The sequence below is a fragment of the Pecten maximus genome, chromosome 16 (genome assembly GCF_902652985.1).
Source record: "Pecten maximus chromosome 16, xPecMax1.1, whole genome shotgun sequence".
NCBI classification, from domain to species: Eukaryota; Metazoa; Mollusca; class Bivalvia; order Pectinida; family Pectinidae; genus Pecten; species Pecten maximus.
The window spans coordinates 18,259,190-18,282,834 of record NC_047030.1 but is presented as its reverse complement, the minus strand read 5'-3'; the positions used below and the strand labels follow the sequence as shown (position 1 = coordinate 18,282,834).

Below are 23,645 nucleotides of genomic sequence, written 5' to 3'. Positions count from 1 at the left end.
CCAGGCAGACATCCTATCACTATAGTAAAGGGAAATTCCCACTAGCCTGAGTCAGTAAGGTGACCTAGTATACTCTCCAGGCAGACATCCTATCACTATAGTAAAGGGAAATTCCCACTATCCTGAGTCAGTAAGGTGACCTATATCTCCACTTTTACAATATAGTGTTAATCTAGACAAAGAGACAGAGACAGAGACAGATAGGGACTGTTCAAGTGCATAAATTACGTGATATAAACGCTCAACAGGTAGGTTGTATTAAGTAAATTGTTAGAATAGATGTACAATTGTATGTACTTTTATTACATTACACAATTTTATACCCGACTATAGATTAGTCATTAGGAAATTGTTTTTGTATGTTTGCTAGATACATAATTAAAGACTGAAGTTTAATTTGAATGAAAATATATAGGGACAGTTCAATGCATATATTTACATCAAACAGATCGTTGAAATATAATACCATTCGAAGAAAATAAAAGTTAAGATGTGTTGCGACGTTGGTTACTATGGCAGCTGTGGTTGCTAAGATAATATAGTTTTAGTGTATCTACGTAAAGACACCAGTATTGTTAACAAATTAAAAAGAAACAACTCAATATTTTTGTTTAATACATAAAGATACATGTACAATATGAAAACCATATATATTGTACAGAGATTAATAATTGATAATTGGGTCACTGCAGCCTCATTCTTAATGTTAAAGGTGAAAATGTATACTTAAATGTATAATAAATGATTAATATCATGTAAAATCATTTCTTATACTGATTTCTTTTACTAACATGTTACATATCTAATTGTCATTATTGTTAGAAATTGTAAATTAAAGCTAGAAATTTTTATATCTGTGATAATAAGTTATTGTAGCTAGATTTGTTTTTTTATTCTTTGATTAATTACATGTACATATGTAGGTAATTTTGACTAATCATTTAATGATACATGTACATCGAAGATATAAGATATATGACATGTGTTGGTATGCTCAACCAGCCTATCAGAAAGTACCTACAAAATTCTGTTGTTAGAATGGAGAGAAAATGTTGATTTCTGCATTTATGTGCTAAAAGTTAACATATAACATACATAACTTCGTAGTGGGTAATGATAACCATTAACCTGCTAAAACAGATTTCACTGCATACCTGGGTTATCTTCAAAGATACACCGTAATAATTTCATTATCAAAACATCACTTGGATATCACAAATGCCACTGTTCGAAATAAACCAAAAATCATTTTCAAAAAGGAATATTTGCAGTTGCACACAGCATGATTAGCAGAATTAATGAGTCTCATCTGAGACCAGTTCCATGGGCTGCTACCAAGCAGAACTATGTTTAACATATTTATTTCCCCTAAAATGAATGAAGGTATTGAATCAGTAACTCTACCTGAAAGTAGTTCTAGATAAGAGGAGGAAGGCCTGCATCGTATGGTAAATACCTGGGGTTAAATTTGGTTGTTTTTTTTATTTGTTTGGAATGGGGCCTTTTTGTCTCAATTTGGGAAGAAAATTGGCAAATTGAATTGGGAAAGAAATTTTACTGCAAATTTTGGGAATTCGGTTTAAATATGAAATAATTTCAGTTGAAAATGGATCTCATATCCCTCAGAAAATGGAGCGATAACGGTCAGTTGATCAGAAGGGATTAGATGGAGCGATCTCTTTACCATAATACGGTGTTAATCATTTTATAATGGTGATCGATTTTGTTTTAAATGTCTCATTACCAATATCAGATCAAGTTTGTGATTCGTTAGTTTACCTATATCCCTTTACAGTTGTATATGAGACATTACAGAACTCAAGCATTACTGTCAAATCTACAGATTCTACTGATGCTTCAATGTTTACAGAAAAGAATTTCAATTTCAAAAAAGAATTTCAATTTCAAAAAAGGAAATATATTAACATATTTCTGGACATATTTCTAGAAAGTCCCTCAAAATAAGCATCCTGGCAGAAAACAAAAACAAAAAAGTTTAATGAAAAGTAAGTGTTGTACATTTTTCAGTTATATTTTTATAAATCTACAAAATAAATTTGGAGATAAGATTTTGAAAACTGCTGTAATATTTGTTATGGTGACATAAACATAGGTTAGTGGTCTACCCTAGGCCATAGTTAGAACAGCAGACATGATGTTGTAGTCTGTTACTAGTTTATACACTGCAAGCTGGTTCTTGCTGAAATGTGTCGTCTACAATATTTTTCTGTGTCTGCATTTACATCTTATACACATATATTCTGGTAATAAAACTAATTATAACTTAAATTGTGTTCATTTTCATTAATTTCAACTTTTCAAATAATAAATCCTTGTAATAAAGTTGTAAATAATGTCATCATTCACAAAAGATTTTTACCACTTCATACAGTGTAAACTTAGTCACAATATGATAACATTTTCTCCCATCTGCATGGGTTCACAGAGTCAACCTTTCTGTCAACCCTTAGGGTATGGCAGATTGCACCTGCAGGCAACAAGTGATGTCACGTCGAAAATTCAATCACATCACATCAATATTGTTTTGCAGTATAATTGTTTTTAAATATTTGAACAACTAGATTCTGCATGAATAAAATCGAATGATGGGAGAAAAATAGATATCCCTAACCTGGAGGGTGTGACAAAGAAATCTCCAAGTCCTTTTGGGGGGATATTGTTAACTGTCTGTCGAGACAGAGCCTTGGGTTAGACAACTAACAATATCAACCCAAGGGTTGGACATTTTTCGGCCACACCTTCAATGTAGGGGGAAATCTGTCAATAAATCTTTACATATGTTTCAAGAACCATTGGGTTCACAATTATAATTTGCTGTATTTAATTTTGTGGGAGGAAAATAACAGTTGCCCGAGTGTGATGTGGACAGAGCACCTTCAACACTCGGAATAAGATTTTTGGTTTAGCACCAACTGTAAATTAACCTGATGCTACACTTCTAAACTAACACCCTGGAAGAGATATCTGCTACATCACACAGGGGCAAGAGGTTCTATTAATCTTTAAACCACAACTAGGATCAGATTTGTATGTTAAAGAAATTAATATTAATAATCATTAGAATATGTCTGAACAAAAAATCGCTGGGAACCAATGCAATGGCCAACAGGATCAGATGTATTGGACAGGTTGAATACCATGTGACCTAATTACAACCAATCACTGAAACACAAATTTATCACAGCTATATGTATAAACTGCTGCACTTATGATGTATGATAATTATACACAATTAGAAATAAACAAGTTCAACGCTACACAAAAGATAAGAATCGCTTCTGTAAAAACTTAAGTATTATTCATTTAATGATAAGTTAAAACTTGAGTGTACAATAAGGAATGCTGGCCAGTCGAGCTATTGTCATACAGTATCATACGTGATGAAACGGTCCCAGACGAATTGCCAACTAATGTAATATCTTCGTTAGGTCTCAGTCATAAACATGGTTTTTCCTGAGTGTTCATTCTTTTGAATTCATAAAAGTTCACCTAATAGCTGTCTAACACACATGTATCACACATATTACTTTAAACACAACCCTTAGTATGCACACCGGTATCGTACATATTACATCTCCCTAAGTATGTGGGATAATAGTGTAGATATGTTTCGTAATATTGAAAGCACACGGTACAATATTGCACATAGGCTAATCACATCGAAGGCTAATCACATCAAGTATTTTCTTCAGACACGATTATGGCAGTAATACTTGAAATCAAGAATAATGTTTTGTGAATGAAAGCGTTATCCCAATACTCATTTGCAAATGTCAAAAATTGATTACAATGTTTTTGTTAAAAATAATATCATACAAACTATCACAGTGGCTTTGGTACACCAACATACAGTGTTAATCAAGAGGAGTAATTCCCCCCTGGTAGTCGTGTATACAGGCGTGAATCAGGACTCTGTATGTGAAGGTCAGACTTAAATGACGATGTTATTTCGTCAATAGTCTTTCCTTTGGTCTCTGGAACTTTAAAAAAGGTGAATAACCAGAAAAATACCAGCATTCCGATGAAGGGGAAAAAGGAATAATCCGCGATGGCAGTCTACAAAAACAAGGGGAAAGCATCAGTATGATGATTATTCTACTCACAATTACAGTAAATACGCATAGCAATACATAGTAACAAGTTCTATATACCAACTTATAATATTTCTTATTCGTCTAAATCAATACATATTTATCCTGCAATGAACTGCAATAGAGGCAGGTTTATTACCAGATAGAATACATACAGTCATATACATGTACATCAATAGGTTGAACGGAACATCAATTAAAACATTGAATAGGAAATATATCTCACATGAATTTCTGGGTATGAAAGTCCAACGGTGAAGTTTGCCAGCCAGTTGGTCAGTACAGACAAACTGACCGCAGCTGACCTTGGTCCCTGAGCAAATAATTCGGCTACATAAAACCATGGTATAGACCCTGGGCCTGTGGCGAAGGAGACGATGTATCCCATTACTGCAACAATACTGACATATGACAGCCACGGAGCATCGTCCTGAAACATACACAGTTACGATTTAACAGCTTTCAGCTGGCATTCACGATCAATATGAATACTACCTACACAAAATGAAAACCAATCCTTTCACTGACAGGCATTTCAAAAGCCTATCACCCCTGCTCCATTATACTGACATCAGAATGACATCTCAGTCCATTATACTGACATCAGAATGACATCTCCCCAGTCCATTATACTGACATCAGAATGACATCTCCCCAGTCCATTATAACGACATCAGAATGACATCTCCCTGGTCCATTATACTGACAACAGAATGACATCTCCCCTGTCCATTATACTGACATCAGAATGACATCTCCCCAGTCCATTATACTGACACTAGAATGACGTCACCCCAGTCCATTATACCGACATCAGAATGACATCTCCCCTGTCCATTATACTGACATCATAATAACATCTCATTCCATTATACTGACATCAGAATGACATCTCCCGAGTCCATTATACTGACACTAGAATGACGTCACCCCAGTCAACTATACTGACATCAGAATGACATCTCCTCAGTCAATTATACTGACATAATGACATCTGTCCATTACACTGACACCAGAATGATATCTCAGTAGATTATACTGACATCAGAATGACATCTCCCCAGTCGATTAGGGCCTTCCAAACAGGGGTAGATTCTACTGACAGAGGAAATCCTAATGTGTCGTCACAAATCAGAGGAGATCCTAATGTGTCGTTACAAATCAGAGGAGATCCTAATGTGTCATCACAAATCAGAGGAGATCCTAATGTGTCGTCACAAATCAGAGGAGATCCTAATATGTCGTCACAAATCAGAGGAGATCCTAATGTGTCGTCACAAATCAGAGGAGATCCTGATGTGTCGGTCTACAAATCAGAGGAGATCCTAATGTGTTGTCACAAATCAGAGGAGATCCTAATGTGTCGTCACAAATCAGAGGAGATCCTAATGCGTCGTCACAAATCAGAGGAGATCCTAATGTGTCGTCACAAATCAGAGGAGATCCTAATGTGTCGTCACAAATCAGAGGAGATCCTAATGTGTCGTCACAAGTCAGAGGAGATCCTAATATGTCGTCACAAATCAGAGGAGATCCTAATGTGTCGTCACAAATCAGAGGAGATCCTGATGTGTCGTCACAAATCAGAGGAGATCCTAATGTGTTGTCACAAATCAGAGGAGATCCTAATGTGTCGTCACAAATCAGAGGAGATCCTAATGCGTCGTCACAAATCAGAGGAGATCCTAATGTGTCGTCACAAATCAGAGGAGATCCTTATGTGTCATCACAAATCAGAGGAGATCCTAATGTGTCGTCACAAATCAGGGGAGATCCTAATGTGGTCACAAATCAGAGGAGATCCCAATGTGTCATCACAAATCAGAGGAGGTCCTAATGTGTCGTCACAAATCAGAGGAGATCCTAATGTGTCGTCACAAATCAGAGGAGATCCTTATGTATCATCACAAATCAGAGGAGATCCTAATGTGTCGTCACAAATCACAGGAGATCCTGATGTGTCGTCACAAATCACAGGAGATCCTGATGTGTCGTCACAAATCACAGGAGATACACTGCTGGAGTAAGTATACTTACCCTGAAGATGAGGGCCATTGAGAGGACAACACTGAACAGTGTCATCACAAATCAGAAGAGATCCTAATGTGTCGTCACAAATCAGAGGAGATCCTAATGTGTCGTCACAAATCAGAGGAGATCCTAATGTGTCGTCACAAATCAGAGGAGATCCTAATGTGTCATCATAAATCAGGGGAGATCCTAATGTGTGGTCTCAACTCAGGGGAGATCCTAATGTGTCTTAACAAATCAGAGGAGATCCTAATGTGTCGTCACAAATCAGAGGAGATCCTAATGTGTCGTCATAAATCAGGAGATCCTTATGTGTCGTCACAAATCAGAGGAGATCCTAATGTGTTGTCACAAATGAGGGGAGATCCTAATGTGTCATCACAAATCAGAGGAGATCCTAATGTGTCGTCACAAATCAGAGGAGATCCTAATGTGTCGAATCAGAGGAGATCCTAATGTGTCATCACAAATCAGAGGAGATCCTTATGTGTCGTCACAAATCAGAGGAGATCCTAATGTGTCATCACAAATCAGAGGAGATCCTAATGTGTTGTCACAAATCAGAGGAGATCCTAATGTGTCGTCACAAATCCGAGGAGGTCCTAATGTGTCATCACAAATCAGAAGAGATCCTTATGTGTCGTCACAAATCAGAGGAGATCCTAATGTGTCATCACAAATCAGAGGAGATCCTAATGTGTCATCACAAATCAGAGGAGATCCTATGTGTCATCACAAATCAGAGGAGATCCTAATGTGTCGTCACAAATCAGAGGAGATCCTAATGTGTCGTCACAAGTCAGAGGAGATCTTAATGTGTCGTCACAAATCAGCGGAGATCCTAATGTGTCGTCACAAATCAGAGGAGATCCTAATGCGTCGTCACAAATCAGAGGAGATACTAATGTGTCCTCACAAATCAGAGGAGATCCTAATGCGTCGTCACAAATCAGAGGAGGTCCTAATGTGTCGTCACAAATCAGAGGAGATCCTAATGTGTCGTCACAAATCAGAGGAGATCCTAATGTGTCATCACAAATCAGAGGAGATCCTAATGTGTCGTCACAAATCAGGGGACACTCTAATGTGTCGTCACAAATCAGGGGAGATCCTAATGTGTGGTCTCAAATCAGAGGAGATCCTAATGTGTCTTAACAAATCAGAGGAGATCCTAATGTGTCTTAACAAATCAGAGGAGATCCTAATGTGTCGTCACAAATCAGAGGAGATCCTAATGTGTCATCACAAATCAGAGGAGATCCTAATGTGTCTTAACAAAACAGAGGAGATCCTAATGTGTCGTCACAAATCAGAGGAGATCCTAATGTGTGGTCTCAAATCAGGGGAGATCCTAATGTGTGGTCTCAAATCAGGGGAGATCCTAATGTGTGGTCTCAAATCAGAGGAGATCCTAATGTGTCGTCACAAATCAGAGGAGATCCTAATGTGTTGTAACAAATCAGAGGAGATCCTAATGCGTCGTCACAAATCAGAGGAGATACTAATGTGTCCTCACAAATCAGAGGATATCCTAATGCGTCGTCACAAATCAGAGGAGAGCCTAATGTGTCGTCACAAATCAGAGGAGATCCTAATGTGTCGTCACAAATCAGAGGAGATCCTAATGTGTCGTCACAAATCAGAGGAGAATCTAATGTGTCGTCACAAATCAGAGGAGATCCTAATGTGTCGTCACAAATCAGAGGAGATCCTCATGTGTCTTAACAAATCAGAGGAGAATCTAATGTGTCGTCACAAATCAGAGGAGATCCTAATGTGTCGTCACAAATCAGAGGAGATCCTAATGTGTCGTCACAAATCAGAGGAGATCCTAATGTGTCATCACAAATCAGAGGAGATCCTAATGTGTCGTCACAAATCAGAGGAGATGCTAATGTGTCGTCACAAATCAGAGGGGATCCTAATGTGTCATCACAAATCAGAGGAGATCCTAATGTGTCGTCACAAATCAGAGGAGATCCTAATGTGTCGTCACAAATCAGAGGAGATCGTGATGTGTCGTCACAAATCAGAGGAGATCCTAATGTGTTGTCACAAATTAGAGGAGATCCTAATGCGTCGTCACAAATCAGAGGAGATCCTAATAAGGTCACATATCCGAGGAGGTACACTGCTGGAGTAAGTATACTTACCCTGAAGATGAGGGCCATTGAGAGGACAACACTGAACAGTAACATCCCTCCGAGGCCAATCAAGTGTAGGGTCCGCCGACCAAGCTTGTCCATGATGTTAGCCGAAACAAACGTCATGGCAACATTCACAGCTCCTGTGCCTAGTGTCGCATACTGCGCATTGAGCTGGCTCAGCCCAGCACTCTCAAATATCAGAGTGGAATAAAATATGACCTGAAAGGATAAAAACCATAGCATCTAACTCATTTTAAACCATGGCATCCAATTCATTATAAACCATGGCGTCCAACTCATTATAAACCATGGCATCCAATTCATTATAAAACCATGGTTGTGGTAGGTTTTGGGAAATGCTCAGGTTCAATTATGGCATACACTAATGAGACCCATACTGAAATTTTCACTTGAAAAATTTTATTCTTTAATGCAAATTTTTGAACAAAAATTGGTGAAGTGGGAAGGAAATACACAGGAGTCAGCTGCGTTTTTTGTTGTTGTTAATTTGTCTTCATTATGAAAAAAACTCAGTTGGTAACTTAACCAAATCTATTATCAGCCCCTAAAATCCATAAAGAAAAGACCTGGATATGATTTAAACTCTTACAGCATTGATACCACTGAACTGCTGAGACAGCTGTAGGACCAGGCTTATAATCAGCGGGGTGAGGAGTTCTCGGCGCTTAAACAAGTCTGTGAAGTGGAACTACAACACAAACAAATAAGACAGGTAAATAAAACGTTACATCATTAATAATTCCAGACAATCAAAAGTATTAAAGTTTTAATTCTCTTATCTGGTATGATTACCAAGTATATGGTTTTATAATGTCTGATATAACCTCACAGCATAGTGTTGAGATCCTACCTCTTCTGCCCTTTGTGCCTTTTCCATCTCGGTTCTCATTTCTTCGATCTCATCACTGACATCAATGTCTTTTCTCAGCCATATCAAAGCTAAAACAGTTGGAAGAATAATCGGTAATATACACTGTACATCTAAATCCCCCCTCCCCCCGTAGATTGCTTCCTTCTGCTCTACTGTTCTCCTATTTCTTCAATACTTCTTTTTTCTTCATATCTCTCTTACTCTCTACTAAACATTATTCCTCTTCCAAGATCTTCTACAGTTCTTCTCTCATTGCCATTTCCCTCCTGTAGAAATATCTCGTACCTCAACATGTTCCTTCATAATTTCACCTGTTCTCGTATTACAGAGTCACATGACAGCTATTACATGACCCCTCCTCCTCCGTAATATCATATTCCCATCAGGTGCCTTCCCTACTACCCCGACTGCTAACCTTCCAATCCGAAACCTCCTCACCCCAGATATCCCCAGACCTCCTCTACCCAGATATCCCCAGACCTCCTCACCCCAGATATCCCCTGTACCTCCTCACCCCAGATATCCTCAGACCTCCTCACCCCAGATATCCCCAGACCTCCTCACCCCAGATATCCCCAGACCTCCTCACCCCAGACATCCCCTGACCTCCTCACCCCAGATATCCCCAGACCTCCTCACCCCAGATATCTCCTGACCTCATCATCCCAGATATCCCAGACCTCCCCACCCCAGATATCCCAAGACCTACTGACCCCAGATATCCTCTGCCCTCCTCACCAGATATCCCAAGACCTACTGACCCCAGATATCCCCTGCCCTCCTCACCAGATATCCCAAGACCACATCACTCCAGATATCCCCATATATCCTCACTCCAGATATCCCCAGACCTCCTCACCCCAGATATCCCCAGACCTCCTCACCCCAGACCCTCCTCATCCCAGATATCCCCAGACCTCCTCACCCCATATATCCCCAGACCTCCTCACCCCAGACCTCCTCACCCCAGACCTCCTCATCCCAGACATCCCCAGACCTCCTCACCCCATATATCCCCAGACCTCCTCACCCCAGACCTCCTCACCCCAGATATCCCCAGACCTCCTCACCCCAGATATCCCCAGGCTTCCTCACCAGATATCCCAAGACCTCATCACCCCAGATATCCCCATACCTCCTCACCAGATATCCCCAGACCTCCTCATCCCAGATATCCCTAGATCTCTTCACCCCAGATATCATCAGACCGCACCACCCCAGATACCTCCTGACCTCATCATCCCAGATATTCTCAGACCCCATCACACCAGATATCCCCAGACCTCACCTCAGATATCCCCTGACCTCCTCACCCCAGATATCCTCAGACCCCATCACACCAGATATCCCAGACATATATCCCAGAGTTAAATCTACACTTTGATTTTCCCCACTCCCCCTGACCACATCTCCAAGTCCAAGAACTCCTCACTCTAGATATCCCCAGACTTCTATTCCCCGTTAAATTTACACCTTGATTTCCCTCACTCCCCTAACCACATCTCCTAGTCCAAGACTTCCCAATCCGCAGATATCCCCACACATCCTTACCCCCAGATATCCCCAGACCTCCTCACCCTTAGATAACCCGACACTTCACCCCAGATATCCCCAGACCTCTATCCCAGAGTTAAATCTACATCTTTATCACCTTTTTCTGCCATGTCCTCATTGCCCTTGTTTATCATAAGGTATCGTGGACTTTCTGGACACCAGGTGAGAGTGAGTAACTGGAAGACCATCGGTACAAGTGTGCATCCTGTAACACAACACGTGATTAAAAACTTTGAGCGATACAGTAACCTGCTGTCTGCAATAACCCTTCATAATAACGTATTGATTCATTTATTAAGTCATTTATAATTTCTAATAATGATGACATTCAAACTTTACCTACAAGTAGTTCTATGTATAAATTGTTACTAGTACAATGTATACTTGTCTAGAAAGACACTAAAAGACATTAGAATGTCTAAACTTATCCGTGAGTCCCATTTGTGCTCTGAGGAGTGTAAATGCAGTCTTGGACTCAAAAGCTGAAAGAAAGAAACTCTTACCCAGCAAATAATTCCATGTTTCCGCCCTGGCAAGTACATGTTCCAGACCCAGAATCTCGGAGACGAGGGTCCCAGAACAGATGGCTAGTTGATTAAACGTTCCTGATAATCCCCGAATAGAGGTCGGGGCTGTCTCCGACAGGTACAGGGGCACTATGGCTGTGTTTATACCTACAGATACATCAAACACTTTAATTAATGGATATTTAAGCAATGATGGCAAAATATTATCTTTAAAATGAATACTGCTGGTAAATCTTCTAGGGTCAGATCAGCCCCCAGATTTTATCATACTTGTAAAGTGGCGTTCATAGAGTGAAGATTGAACTGAAATCCTCAAGGGTGATACTGAATCCTCTTATCATAGCATAACTGAAATTGATTAAAGGTTAGCAACCGCATCTGTTTCCTTGTAGTAACCCAAGTCTAAGTCCTCAGAGTGGCACCATACCCCTGAAATGATCTTGATACCAAGGTAGCATGATTGTGTTTGCCTCCTCAATCCAAGCAATTGTAACAGTTTGGTTACCCTTTGGAATCTCAACCATTTAGATGTTATTATTTGTATAAATAAGAGTCCTCAGGGTAAGGTCATACTCCTGGGACAGATTGGGTTTAAGTGGTTATTAGAAGAAAGAGCAAAGAATGGAGGGAAAAAACTTGAATTTAGAATGTTATTCATCTGACTTTATCAATATGGTGGTTCACAAGGAAACCATACTTTTGGGGATGTAAAATGATGTTTTGACATAATACAAAAAAGAAAAATGAAATGGTGCAGAGTTTTATATACTCACCACAACAAAGTCCAGCCACAAACCTTCCAGCTATGAGCATTTCATATGATTTGGCAAACTTGGAGGATATGAGCAAGCCACTTGCAACCAAGTTCAGAAAATTGTTCCTTAAAAGGCCACCTTTCCTGGAAATTAAACTTTGTTTCAATATTTCCATATCACCTCAACAGAACACATAAACAATTGACCCGATATCATGACCTATCAAAATACCCGACACTAGCTATAGGGTCCATGTGTGTGTTAAAATACTCAACATTTTCAAACAAAAAAATTTAGTTTGATACCCTAAACAGAACAAAGTATGATAATACCTCCCAAATCTGTTGGCCAGATAGCCTCCTGATAGTCCCCCTATCATGCCCCCGATGGCGAAGATGGACACAGTGAATGACCAAAGGAGAGTAAGAAGGGAGGAGGACATGTATTCTCCATTTCTGTTGTAGTATGTGCTGTTGTAGAAGTCTTGGATCACCTGTAATGATATAACGAGATTTGGCAACACAGGTAACATAACATCCAATCCTCTCTGGTTCTGTATCTCTGAACAATTGAAACATATTATATGATATGCCAGCTCAGAAAACTGATATCTAATGATTCATATCTCCAACAACAGTTCTGTTGAAAGTATAAACTGGTCATCCAGATCAGAATGCTTTTAAAAGTCAAATGTTAATCAAATACTAATGTTGTAATCAAATCAACCTAAATTTGGTTGTGAAATATAATAAGTATTATAAATATGCTGGTATAATTATGGTGATCACTCTCTGTTCTTCATTTACTTGTACATTGTATATTCAATTATATATGTTATTATTTTCACTTTTCGGAAATAAACAAGACCAATGTAATATGGATGAGAACTTTAAACAAGGAGTGAGATGTAACCATTCCTCTTAAAGAAATGACAATCAAGTCAAGCTAAACATAGAACAGCTACATATGTAGCTAAAGTCTCTGGCTATTGTTTGTTTTGTTTAATGACACCAACAGACATGGCGCTCGTCATAAGTTTCTCACCGAGTAATCCTCTTACATTGTTGGAGTAAAGCTAAACCAAGATTTCAACGACACCAAGACTCTGATTCTGTAAGTGCGGGAAGGGAGGACAAGCCGTGGGATGGAAGGGGTAGGATCGGTTTGGGTTTACGCACCTCAGACGGTTCATTGATGACACCAGAATTGAACCCAACGATGAAAGAAGAACCAAGGATAGATGATAAAATGGCGAAGGCTAAACGGGATGTCACGCCCTTCAGACAGAAAAAAAACAAATATCATGAAAACGTATAAAATTATAAGTTGAATTATTAATTTAATACATTATGATCAATATAACTTTTCGTCTTAACTTCATGATTGTGTAAAAACATGAAACATATACAGTTACATTGATACAGAAAGGTAATACATTAAAAACAGGACAACAGTCGGTTGGAGACTGCAGTTATGATCGAGACTAAACAGCCGGTGGACCGCTGAGAGATACATTTTCATAGTACCTTCTTCTCCGTCGTCAAAGAAATAGAGTCAATGATGTCTCCGTTCTCTCCATAGAGAAGGGAAGCGTGCTCATTTTCCCTGACATCACTACCAAAACTGAGCCGTGACATCGCTATCTTGTAAAAATATCACATAGGCCTGGGTATTTGTTTACTATACGTCCACCATTTTGTTCAATAAATGTCACGTGATTATCACATGACTAAGTTTTACACAGAGGAAGAGGGAAAAATTCAAACTGAATGTTTCAAACACGTTGCAATAACAAGCGATTTAACCAAAAACAGTTATCCCACACAAGATTTAATTAAATGCCAAAGAATAGGTGACAAAAACGTACCTTTTGAAGGTTTACCCAGTATAGCCTATAAGGTGAGTATTTAACCATGAAAAATATAGGCCTAACGAGAGACGTATGGCAAGCCAAAGTGGAAAAAAATCCCCATTTATTGATATCAATAATTATTTTTTGATTTCCATAATTCATTCATGGAAATCAATAAACAGTTATTGATAGCCATAAATGAATTATGGAATTCCGTAATTCGATTTATCGATATCAATAAATACCTATTTTTGTAAATCAATAAATAGGCACATTTGTTGATATCAGAAAATGATTTATTGATATCAGAAAATGATTTATGGAAACACGTCTCTGGCCTAACGGTGTTATATATATAAATATATAACTAATATATTAACTCTACCCATTAATTTATGAATATATGTACAATGCCACGTTAAAAGACAGCTTAATAGTAAAATTACGTCATTGAGAAATAGCTGAATATTCACATACATATACCCTATATCTAACCGAGGCAATCATTTTGACGAGTAGTGCAATTCTTGGTTGTCAAAAATCCCACAGAGTAAAGGTCCAACACGACCAACACTTATCTATAATTAAGTTGGAAAAACTTATAAACTATTCCCTTTGTCATTATGATGTCAACAAAATATATTTAAACTAAAATCTGATTGTTTCATAACCATATATACGGAATTAATTAATTATAACGATTTCTGAATAAAATCGAAAAAGATAAATTAGTTGATTACATGATTATTGAAAAAAAAAATACAAGGAGAATCCGACCATACGTTCCGGAAAAGTAAGTGTCTTCTAAATGAGAATTGTGGTGTTCAGCGACAGTGGATATCAAGCTTCAACAAGCACCGACAGGAACAGGGGCACTATGGCTGTGTTTTTACACCGTCGGACTTCTTATTGGACAAGGAAATAGAATTCCCAGTGAGGTCACGATATCGACCATAAACCTATCAAAGATTTCCGTCGACCAGCATTTCTAGAATTTCCCCAAAAAAAATTTCTGTCTGTTGTCGACGAACTTTTCTCGTTGTTGCCTATGCCGAACGATTTGGACTTTGTTTTAACGACCGATGTGTTATCGGGGCCCCGTGTTTGATGTTGGAGTGCCCTAATAGACTTATAAATCTGGCCCAACAGGTACTGCTGGTATATGCCCTGTCATATATCCCATATGTGACAACAAGCCCGTTTGATCTAAAGGAAATTTAAAAACATCGAGAGACTAAATTTATCAAATGTGACAGAGTAAGGAGCGCGGGTAGGGCCGTAGTAAATACTTATTAACTGAGGAGGGAGCGGAGAAAGGGTGGACGCGGCGACAGTAAATCTTAATTACAGGATTATCTTGAGAAAGGGTGGGATGGTAGAATTCTGTAGTTTTGAGAGTCACAGTGGAAAACGTCGTGTCTTATTCTGAGGTCTGGTATCCATAGGAGACATGTTGTACAGGAGTGGAATCATTACCCTCATCTTAATTCATATGGCTTCGGGTGAGTTGAATGTACTCTTTGTACTTTTTCCCAGTCAAATGTAAGACATTTTGCTTTTAACATTGTCCTTTAATTTTCATCTTATTTCTTCTGGGTATGCGTATGATAATGGTTGGACATATTAACAGTGAAGTAGCTAGGCGAAAATTATATGAATGCTTTATAAACACACTTTCTCTGTAACTACTTTTAGTGGTTTACAGGCAATATTAATGCCAATTAAGCTTTCATTAAATCCAGCAATAGATTTTTATTTCTAAAAGTTGTATCATTACAATATTTGTTTTCCGGTAATGAAAATTGTCTGTGCACAAATAACTCGTGACTGATGCTTTGGTCCAATTTTCACAATAAATGCCAACTGTGGGAGAAGAATATAAAATGGATCGCATTTTGTTATCTCTATACCTGTACGCTATACAGAAATATTAATTGATTATTTTATTTTTGATTGTAACACTTTTTGTTTTTTTGATTGTTTTTTGTTTTGTTTTTGTTTTTTGTTTTTTGTTTTTTTTTTCATTGACTGAGACTGAAAAAATGAAGCGCACTTTTTAATAATGTCATACACAGAATACATGGGTTTCTGGCGATTTTTTCATAAGATCTTTCGCTAAGTATCTTAACTATATATTGCCGACCGTTAACATGCCAATTTGCGAATACCATAAAAGAGGTTGAATTCAGCTTCTTTCCGGTGAATAGCACGCTGAAAATTTAAAACGACCTGTGCTTTTCACCATCAAAATCATTGTGTTGTTGTTGTTGAATAAACTCATGATGATTGAATAGGGATACTAATTGATCTATCGATGAATAGAGCGAAAGCGTCTTCAGAGTGCATTTCGGCTTTCATTTTTACGTCGATTTTGAAACTCAAAAAGAAAAAAATATTGAAAATATAATACAGTTCACAATTTTCTCTAAAAAAAATTACTTCCATCGTTAGCTAAAACCACAACAACACTGAGTATTTATAAGTCACAAAAACACAACTTCGCCAGAGAAAACACATTTAATATCGCTCTCATAAAATGTTAGATCTTCGCGAAACACTCGGAATTGTGAAGTGATAGTCTACACTTTTATCAGGTCAGACTTACTTCTGATCGTAGGCCGTTTGTTTATCGCGGTCCAAGCGGTTGTACCAGAGTTGTTCGTTAATGAAGTAGCGATTTTCTTTCAGACGAGCCTTGACAAAGACTTTGAAGTCTTGGTACAGTTTGAACATCAGTCCGTCAAAGTTTATGTCTATTATGTTGCTTAAAAAATATGGCGAGTCGGGAAGGTTTGTCCGTAAGCGCTGTGATTTAGAATATGTCTTAAGTGTTATCAACTTTCATAAGCTTAAAATTTTTCAAAGGCAAGCAATTGAAATTGTTTTTAACTAGCCCGAAATTGAGATTTCTACCTTGAATTAATTAATGCAGTCAAAGAATCGACTTCGGGAACGTTGTTGAAAACGGAACCTTGTGATATTGAAAGTCTGGAAGCCAAAAGTGCAGGTTTTGAATGACCATACAAATGTCCATACAAATCAAATATTTATACGGTTTCATCATTAACTTAAGGATATTCCTGAACTTAAAAGTTTTCATGGGTTTCCACAGTGTTGGATTTAAGATGAATGTTTGTAATGTTTGTCTATGGTTATTTTTAAGGACTATTTATGTTCATATGTTGTACATCTTATTATGATATTCAACTCATCCAATCTTATTCACGGACCCATGTATAAACCGACATCAATCGCTACTAATTAGGAATGCTCTCGTCGGCCATTTTGTAGTGACCATCCAATAGCTATGTTTACGGTTTATATTGGAATGTGTATGTAGAAACAAGAGAAAAGTAAATGCTCGTGTACGCTGTATAGCAAGCCAGATTCAAGTTTTTTTCGGCATAGCCGTATAATATTCTTTTGTCCCCGGAAATGACGCGACAGGTGGCGTTACTGGTCAAGATGAAGTATGTGATTGGTCAATGTAGCGGTAAATGCAAAATGCAGATATGCAGTTAAAAAAGTTAAGATTGAATGCAAGCTGAATAAATTGATGCATCTTTTCAAATGACACATTAATAAAATTATATTCCTGATTGAAATGCAGTCGTATTCAGGCGCGTAGCTGCCTATACGCAAATACGCAGTTGCGTACACATCAGTTTCAACAAAAAAATAACCAAAACAAACAAACAAAACAAAACAAAGAAAGAAAAAACTCTTATATTTATATGAGCTTATCTATACACAAACTATGAATGCTGTCCCTAGGTGATGGTTCTAGTCAAACCGACTAATTGATATAACTAGTCATTGGTAGGGAACGCAATCAATCGGTCGGTTAAAGTGGGACAAAGAAAAATCCGAAGACCTGTTTCTTTGGAAGAAATTTCAGCTCGCCCCGCAGGAACCGTCAGCATCAGAAACAAGTCAAAATGGTACACCTGATGTAACAAAGCTCCCTGGTGGTTGTCAGAATTGCAAAATGCTTACGCTAACATTTTAGAGCATTCAGGATATTAAAGATCAATGCCAAATTTATGCATTTTATATACAAAATTTGCAAGATATATGTATATATGAGAGGTTGAAGCAAGTTCTAAATAGCACACAAAACTGAGTTTTGATATCCAACGGTTTACACAAAATATGGGAAAAATGAAAATAAATCCAAATAGTTTCAAAATTAGTTGTCAAATAAAAAAAGATGCCAGATATATATACACGTGTACTAATATAGACTTAAAAACTTAATATAGACTTAAAAATGTTTCGATAAGTTTAAAATGAGCTTTGATACAAAAACGTTAAGTCCTAAACATAGGAAACTTAAATTAAAAGAAAAAAATAGAATAATTCAATAATATTTTTTTTTGTAACTTTACTCTATTAAATGATTATTAACTTGATTCCGGTTTGGCGTCCTCCACCTCTCTTGTCTTGATCAATCAGTCTATTTGGTATTGTACCTTCAAAATAGAGCAAATTATTTTCTAAATTCTCCTAATTTTCTTCTGTTTATCTCTCCTACCATTCCCTTTTACAATACATATTTATTTTATACAATTCAGATTATCTTTTTTATACTAAACAGATTATAAATTTAAATATATCTTAAGTACACGTATTTGCTTTTTTGCAGTTAGACGTACATGTAAAACCATTTCAGGGTAAAAGTAGATTTCAATTGAAAGCTCTTTTACACATGTCAGACAATCTAACAGCTATATTCAGATACGTGCTGAATGTAAACTATATAGCATTGTTAGATCTCCTATCCCTTAAAATGTATTTATCTTATATAAGATGTGTTATCACGATGATATGCCGAAACACAATACAACATAGAATTATAATTTAACTCTTTCCATTATAACAATTATACACAACGAGAAAAACAATTTTTTTTTAAATATGTGTGTGTGTGATATTCGGCACAAATTGCATGAAACTTGTAGAAAAAATAATCTGATACTTTCTCAATTAAGAAAAGTAGAATAAGCGCCTATATCATCTATTGTTAAACGTACATGTAGTGAATGAGCTAATAGTGAAAATTGGAGATGATATCTCATTTACATATTTGAATTGCTCATTTAAATATGATTTAAAATTTGGGCATAGTAACATTTAAATTTTTTTCTGGGGTCTGATCTAGCCCACCATCCTCCCTTTAGTTCCATTCCTATAAAGGACTACTTACAACCGGAAACCAGGGTGAAGTCTGATTTACATATTTGTTACTGTTTATCTTAAAATGAATTATAAAACATTAACCAAAAGAACAGGTCCGAAGTTATATATGCGCATAGAGTACAAAATTCACTATTGGAATTTTCATCACTACATGACAGTTGGTAAGATGCAGAAATGAATCAATACTTTTAAGGAAATCGTTTGCTTTCAAACGTTAGGTGAACGTTACTATACGTATGCTTAGGAATGTTATTGAATATAATTAAACACAGCTTTCTGAACGCAGATAGACACAGAAATCTAATTTTCATATGTACAGATTTTGATGTTATATATGTACCCTTTGTCTGATCTTCAATGAAATTAGTAAATTAATGTATTTTTAAATCATTAGGTGTTCACACCAACGCTGTCACGAATGTTTTGCCTTATATATCAAGGCTGCTAAATAGTGGGATTAACGTCTCCAAACGAGACCAAATGTGGTTTTCCTGGCTTGCCTGGGTTGTCACATGAACACAGTTCCCTGGTAGTTTAGCTTCTGAACTCTGACCCCTATCTGAGAGAGTGTCCTACGCTCGGATATAACCGGGACAAGGACATTAATCCTCGTCAATCCAACCCATCTCTGAGTATAATGATAATCGTTATAATTCCAACTTTTAACTTAACTCTAACATGTCGTGCTATGTTATGACCACCGGTACAGTTGAAAGATTCATTTATATTCAATTCAATTCGATTTTACTGGAACTTTTATAACTACAACTGTATTTTATATATAAATGTATTTTACCTACACATACCGTCATGAAAACATCACCCATTGTCGCAATGATCATCCCAAAACGTCGTGTTACGGTAACGCGACTTAAATACAAGGTTGATCTCAGGTTTTTGGTCTTAATTTCTTTCTTTTACAGCCCTTCCCACAGGAAAGGTATTGCTTTGCCCAATGGACTATGGTTATGTACGTATGGTTATTGAACACATATTCGGACATTATGTAAACGTGTTTCAAGCGTGCAAAACAAGGTAAAGTCAACACAAATTATCATTCTAAATGCTGTACAAGGCTCGTCGTTTAAAGAAAACAGGACAACGTAACTATTCGGACATCGTTAAATGACAGACTTAAATTGTCCAAACACTTAACTGTATATCACAATACGGTACTCATTCACCCCTCATTTCATTTCTCTGCATACACATATAAAATAACTTAGCTACGCGCATGGGATTATCACCAAAATGATTCAAACTGATATCATTTTGTTATCTGTGCTGAAACACATTAGTTCGTTCATTTATTTCACCAACAGTTTTATATTATAGACACCAGCATTTAAACTATGCCGTTTATCTTTTAAAAAGATATTTCTTGGTTTTGGTATTTTTTGTTTTTAAGTTTGTTTTTTGTTGTTTTTTTGTGTAGATTTTTGTTTGTTTTGTTTTTTGTTTTTATCAAAACCCACATCATCCAAAGGGAAGAATTGACATGATATAAAAAAATGCCTCACTTTTGCAAATGTTTGGCTATTCAGCCATCCTCAGGCAGAAATCTAGTCTTTAAAAAAATTCATTTAACACAATGTCAACATTGCTGAACACTGGATCAACATTGCTTCGTAATTTATTTAACACTGGTTCAACATTTCTCATAATTCATTTAACACTGGATGAACATTGTTCCATAATTCATTTAACACTGGATGAACATTGCTTCGTAATTCATTTAACACTGGATGAAAATTGTTCCATAATTCTTTTAACACTGGTTCAACATTGCTTCATAGTTCATTTAACACTGGATGAACATTGCTTCATAGTTCATTTAACACTGGATGAACATTGCTTCATAGTTCATTTAACACTGGATCAACATTGTTCCATAATTCTTTTAACACTGGATCAACATTGTTCCGTAATTCTTTTAACACTGGATCAACATTGCTTCGTAATTCATTTAACACTGGATCAACATTGTTCCGTAATTCATTTAACACTGGATCAACATTGTTCCATATTGCATTCATTGTGCAATGTTGATCCAGTATTAAATGAAATTATATCTGAGCGATTAAATAAAATAATTATATCCACAACGTAGAACGGACGTAATGAGTTTATACAGAAGTACGGACTTCTCCGGTAAAACTATGTCCTGTATAAATCAGGATCGGGATATTAACAGGAGAGAATGAGAACATTCACTCTCATCCACCCAAATAAAAATAGCACTTAAGAGGCGAGATAGACAATAGAACTTTTGATCTACCAACAAGAACTTGCCTAACAATCTTTCCACTAATATGGTATGCGAATTTAGTCAAACTCGCAATAAAATTTATGATTTCCATTCTATATGATGCAACTAATTTCTGGAAAAAGCACGGAAATAAAAGAAGTATACACAAGCTTTCTGATTTTTATCCCCATACAGATTACTTGTGTGATAGAAATACTTATTAAATGCGCAGGCATAAATTGACTCTTTATCAATAATTATTTTGTTAATAAAGTTGATTCATTTTATACGTGGGTTTCTCCGATTTAAACGGTCTTTTGTGGGCTAGATTTCAATACTGTTCCGCTATACGAATGACCCCCGTCTCTTCCATGATTATGTTGAAATCATCCAATACCCCAAAGGTACCAATTGAAATTAAATTGTGTGTTATGCACTTCTCCTATATTTAAGCACATTTTCGTTAACAAAAGCAGTTTGTGTTTTGTTTAATTTCATTTTATACCTGTGTAAACAACTGACTATTTGACAACAAGCGTATATGTCTTATAACAGCTACCACATCATCATTCCTTATACATAGAGGATAGACTTAATTATAGCATTTCTGGAAAAAAAAATTATTTATGAAAAAAAGAAAATAGATAAAAAAATAAATGAAAGTAAAAATATGAAATAAAACGCGCATACGCACCCTCACACCCACACATACACCCTCACACCCACACATACACCCTCATAAGCACACACCCACACGTTGATAACGTTCTTCTATAATTTGTGAACAACTTTTAAACGGCTATGTTGTTGTGATATAGCGGTGCATAAACTACAAATTTCTGTCATTATTGTTTTATCGTAGAACCGATGGCTTCCTTCTATGAACGGAGAAATAAAAGATATTTGTCTTTACTCAGATATCAGTTATTATTTCCAGTAGATTAATTCAGTATCCAAGCTAATAGATAATGTACAAAGAATACGACCATGTGTTCCTGAGGGGTAAGCGTCTTCTTCATCGGCGACATCCGCCATACAAATCTAGGTCACGGCGACACACGCCATACAAATCTAGGTCACGGCGACACACGCCATACAAATCTAGGTCACGGCGACACACGCATACAAATCTAGGTCACGGCGACACACGCCATACAAATTCAGGTTAAACTCGGTTTAAGTCGTATTTTCTTGATGAGAACCAGGAAGGCGACTTTAGAGGATGAGAAAAACTGAGAGTTACGGGACCTTACGGAGAACAACTACTGGAATCCCCGGGAAACTACAGTGCTGTTTTCAATCCGATTAAGATAATATCTCCATTATACACTGTATATCTAATTTATATATAATTACGATTTGTACACATTATCATTATTTTTACTCCACTCCTCTGAGTAGCCATAGTTTATTTATTATCTATGTCCAGTTGTTCAAAAGGTGATTAGGCTAATATCAGTTTAATAACTATTTTAAAATCCTGATAAAATCATTTCTGGTAAAAATAGCTTGATATTTTTTGGCAAAACTCTAGCACACTTCAGTCTCTTCCTATCTACAAATTTTAAGGAATACACACGCATTAATAAAATTATTAATCTAATCACCTTTTAAACAACTGGAACAGAAGTTAGCTTCCCTACATATGATTGGTGATACTCAATTTGTTTGTTTGTTTTTGTTTCGTTTGGTTGGTTTTGCTTGTTTGTTTGTTTATTTTTTCCAGAAAGCTCGTAGAAATGAACAGTTTAAAATTCATCCCATATAACTCGTAGACTAAGGATAACTCATTACAGGTCCGCCTCACATGACATATACATCACAGATATACTGTATACTGTATAAAGAGTGTAGCGTGCGAAAGGTTTTGTATCACATCCAATATTGCTGTACTTTCAAGCAATCGAGCTAGCTCTAGTACTCTATACCCTTATCAACCACGAATATTGCGAATGTTTTTACACATTTCACACAGTGGAGATTTTCCTATTACAATATACTGATGTACTAAGTCTTACTATTATCATACTGAACTTCAAATGATGCATATTCTAATTCAAATTATTATTTTTTAAAACAGGCATGCCACGGCCATCTGAAGAGATATCAACCAGTACCACAACACCTAGCAGTGTTGGCCCTCCAGGTAATTATCCTACATACAATTAAACGTTGTTCTTGGAAAAGGTAACATTATGATATGTAACTTAACCATGTATTGATATCTAAATTAATAATAATATATTTGTATATTTATCAGATCCAATGAGGATATGCACTGAGCCAAAGCATTGTCACTGTATAAACGGAATCCCAATCTGCTATAAC

The 23,645-nt window shown here is 36.8% G+C and overlaps 1 protein-coding gene and 1 long non-coding RNA gene across 2 annotated transcripts; one reads left to right on the top strand and one right to left on the bottom strand.

Annotated features, from left to right (window-relative positions):
• Positions 1-1,475: 1,475 nt before the first annotated feature.
• On the bottom strand, positions 1,476-13,895 carry LOC117345050 (solute carrier family 2, facilitated glucose transporter member 1-like). Its single transcript, XM_033907994.1, has 11 exons — positions 13,545-13,895; positions 13,197-13,295; positions 12,351-12,511; positions 12,037-12,161; positions 11,240-11,410; positions 10,834-10,941; positions 9,162-9,250; positions 8,901-8,999; positions 8,297-8,509; positions 4,339-4,542; positions 1,476-4,077 (listed from the first exon to the last, which is right to left on the bottom strand). Exons 1-11 carry the CDS (start codon positions 13,653-13,655, stop codon positions 3,880-3,882), a joined length of 1,578 nt encoding a protein of 525 aa, XP_033763885.1. The 5' UTR covers positions 13,656-13,895; the 3' UTR covers positions 1,476-3,879.
• A 1,141-nt stretch (positions 13,896-15,036) lies between these two features.
• LOC117344873 lies at positions 15,037-23,631 on the top strand. Its single transcript, XR_004536278.1, has 3 exons — positions 15,037-15,372; positions 23,398-23,463; positions 23,578-23,631. It is a non-coding gene; the product is annotated as an uncharacterized LOC117344873 (long non-coding RNA).
• The last annotated feature ends 14 nt before the right edge of the window (positions 23,632-23,645 follow it).

Bases quoted from the DNA above. Each gene is read 5' to 3' on its own strand.
- LOC117345050 (XM_033907994.1), bottom strand. From the start codon at position 13,655: ATGTCACGGCTCAGTTTTGGTAGTGATGTCAGGGAAAATGAGCACGCT. The intron at 12,162-12,350 runs GTATTATCATAC...TTTAATTTCCAG, and splicing joins CTGGCCAACAGATTTGGGAG to GAAAGGTGGCCTTTTAAGGA. The intron at 9,000-9,161 runs GTAGGATCTCAA...TTTGTGTTGTAG, and splicing joins AGGCACAAAGGGCAGAAGAG to TTCCACTTCACAGACTTGTT.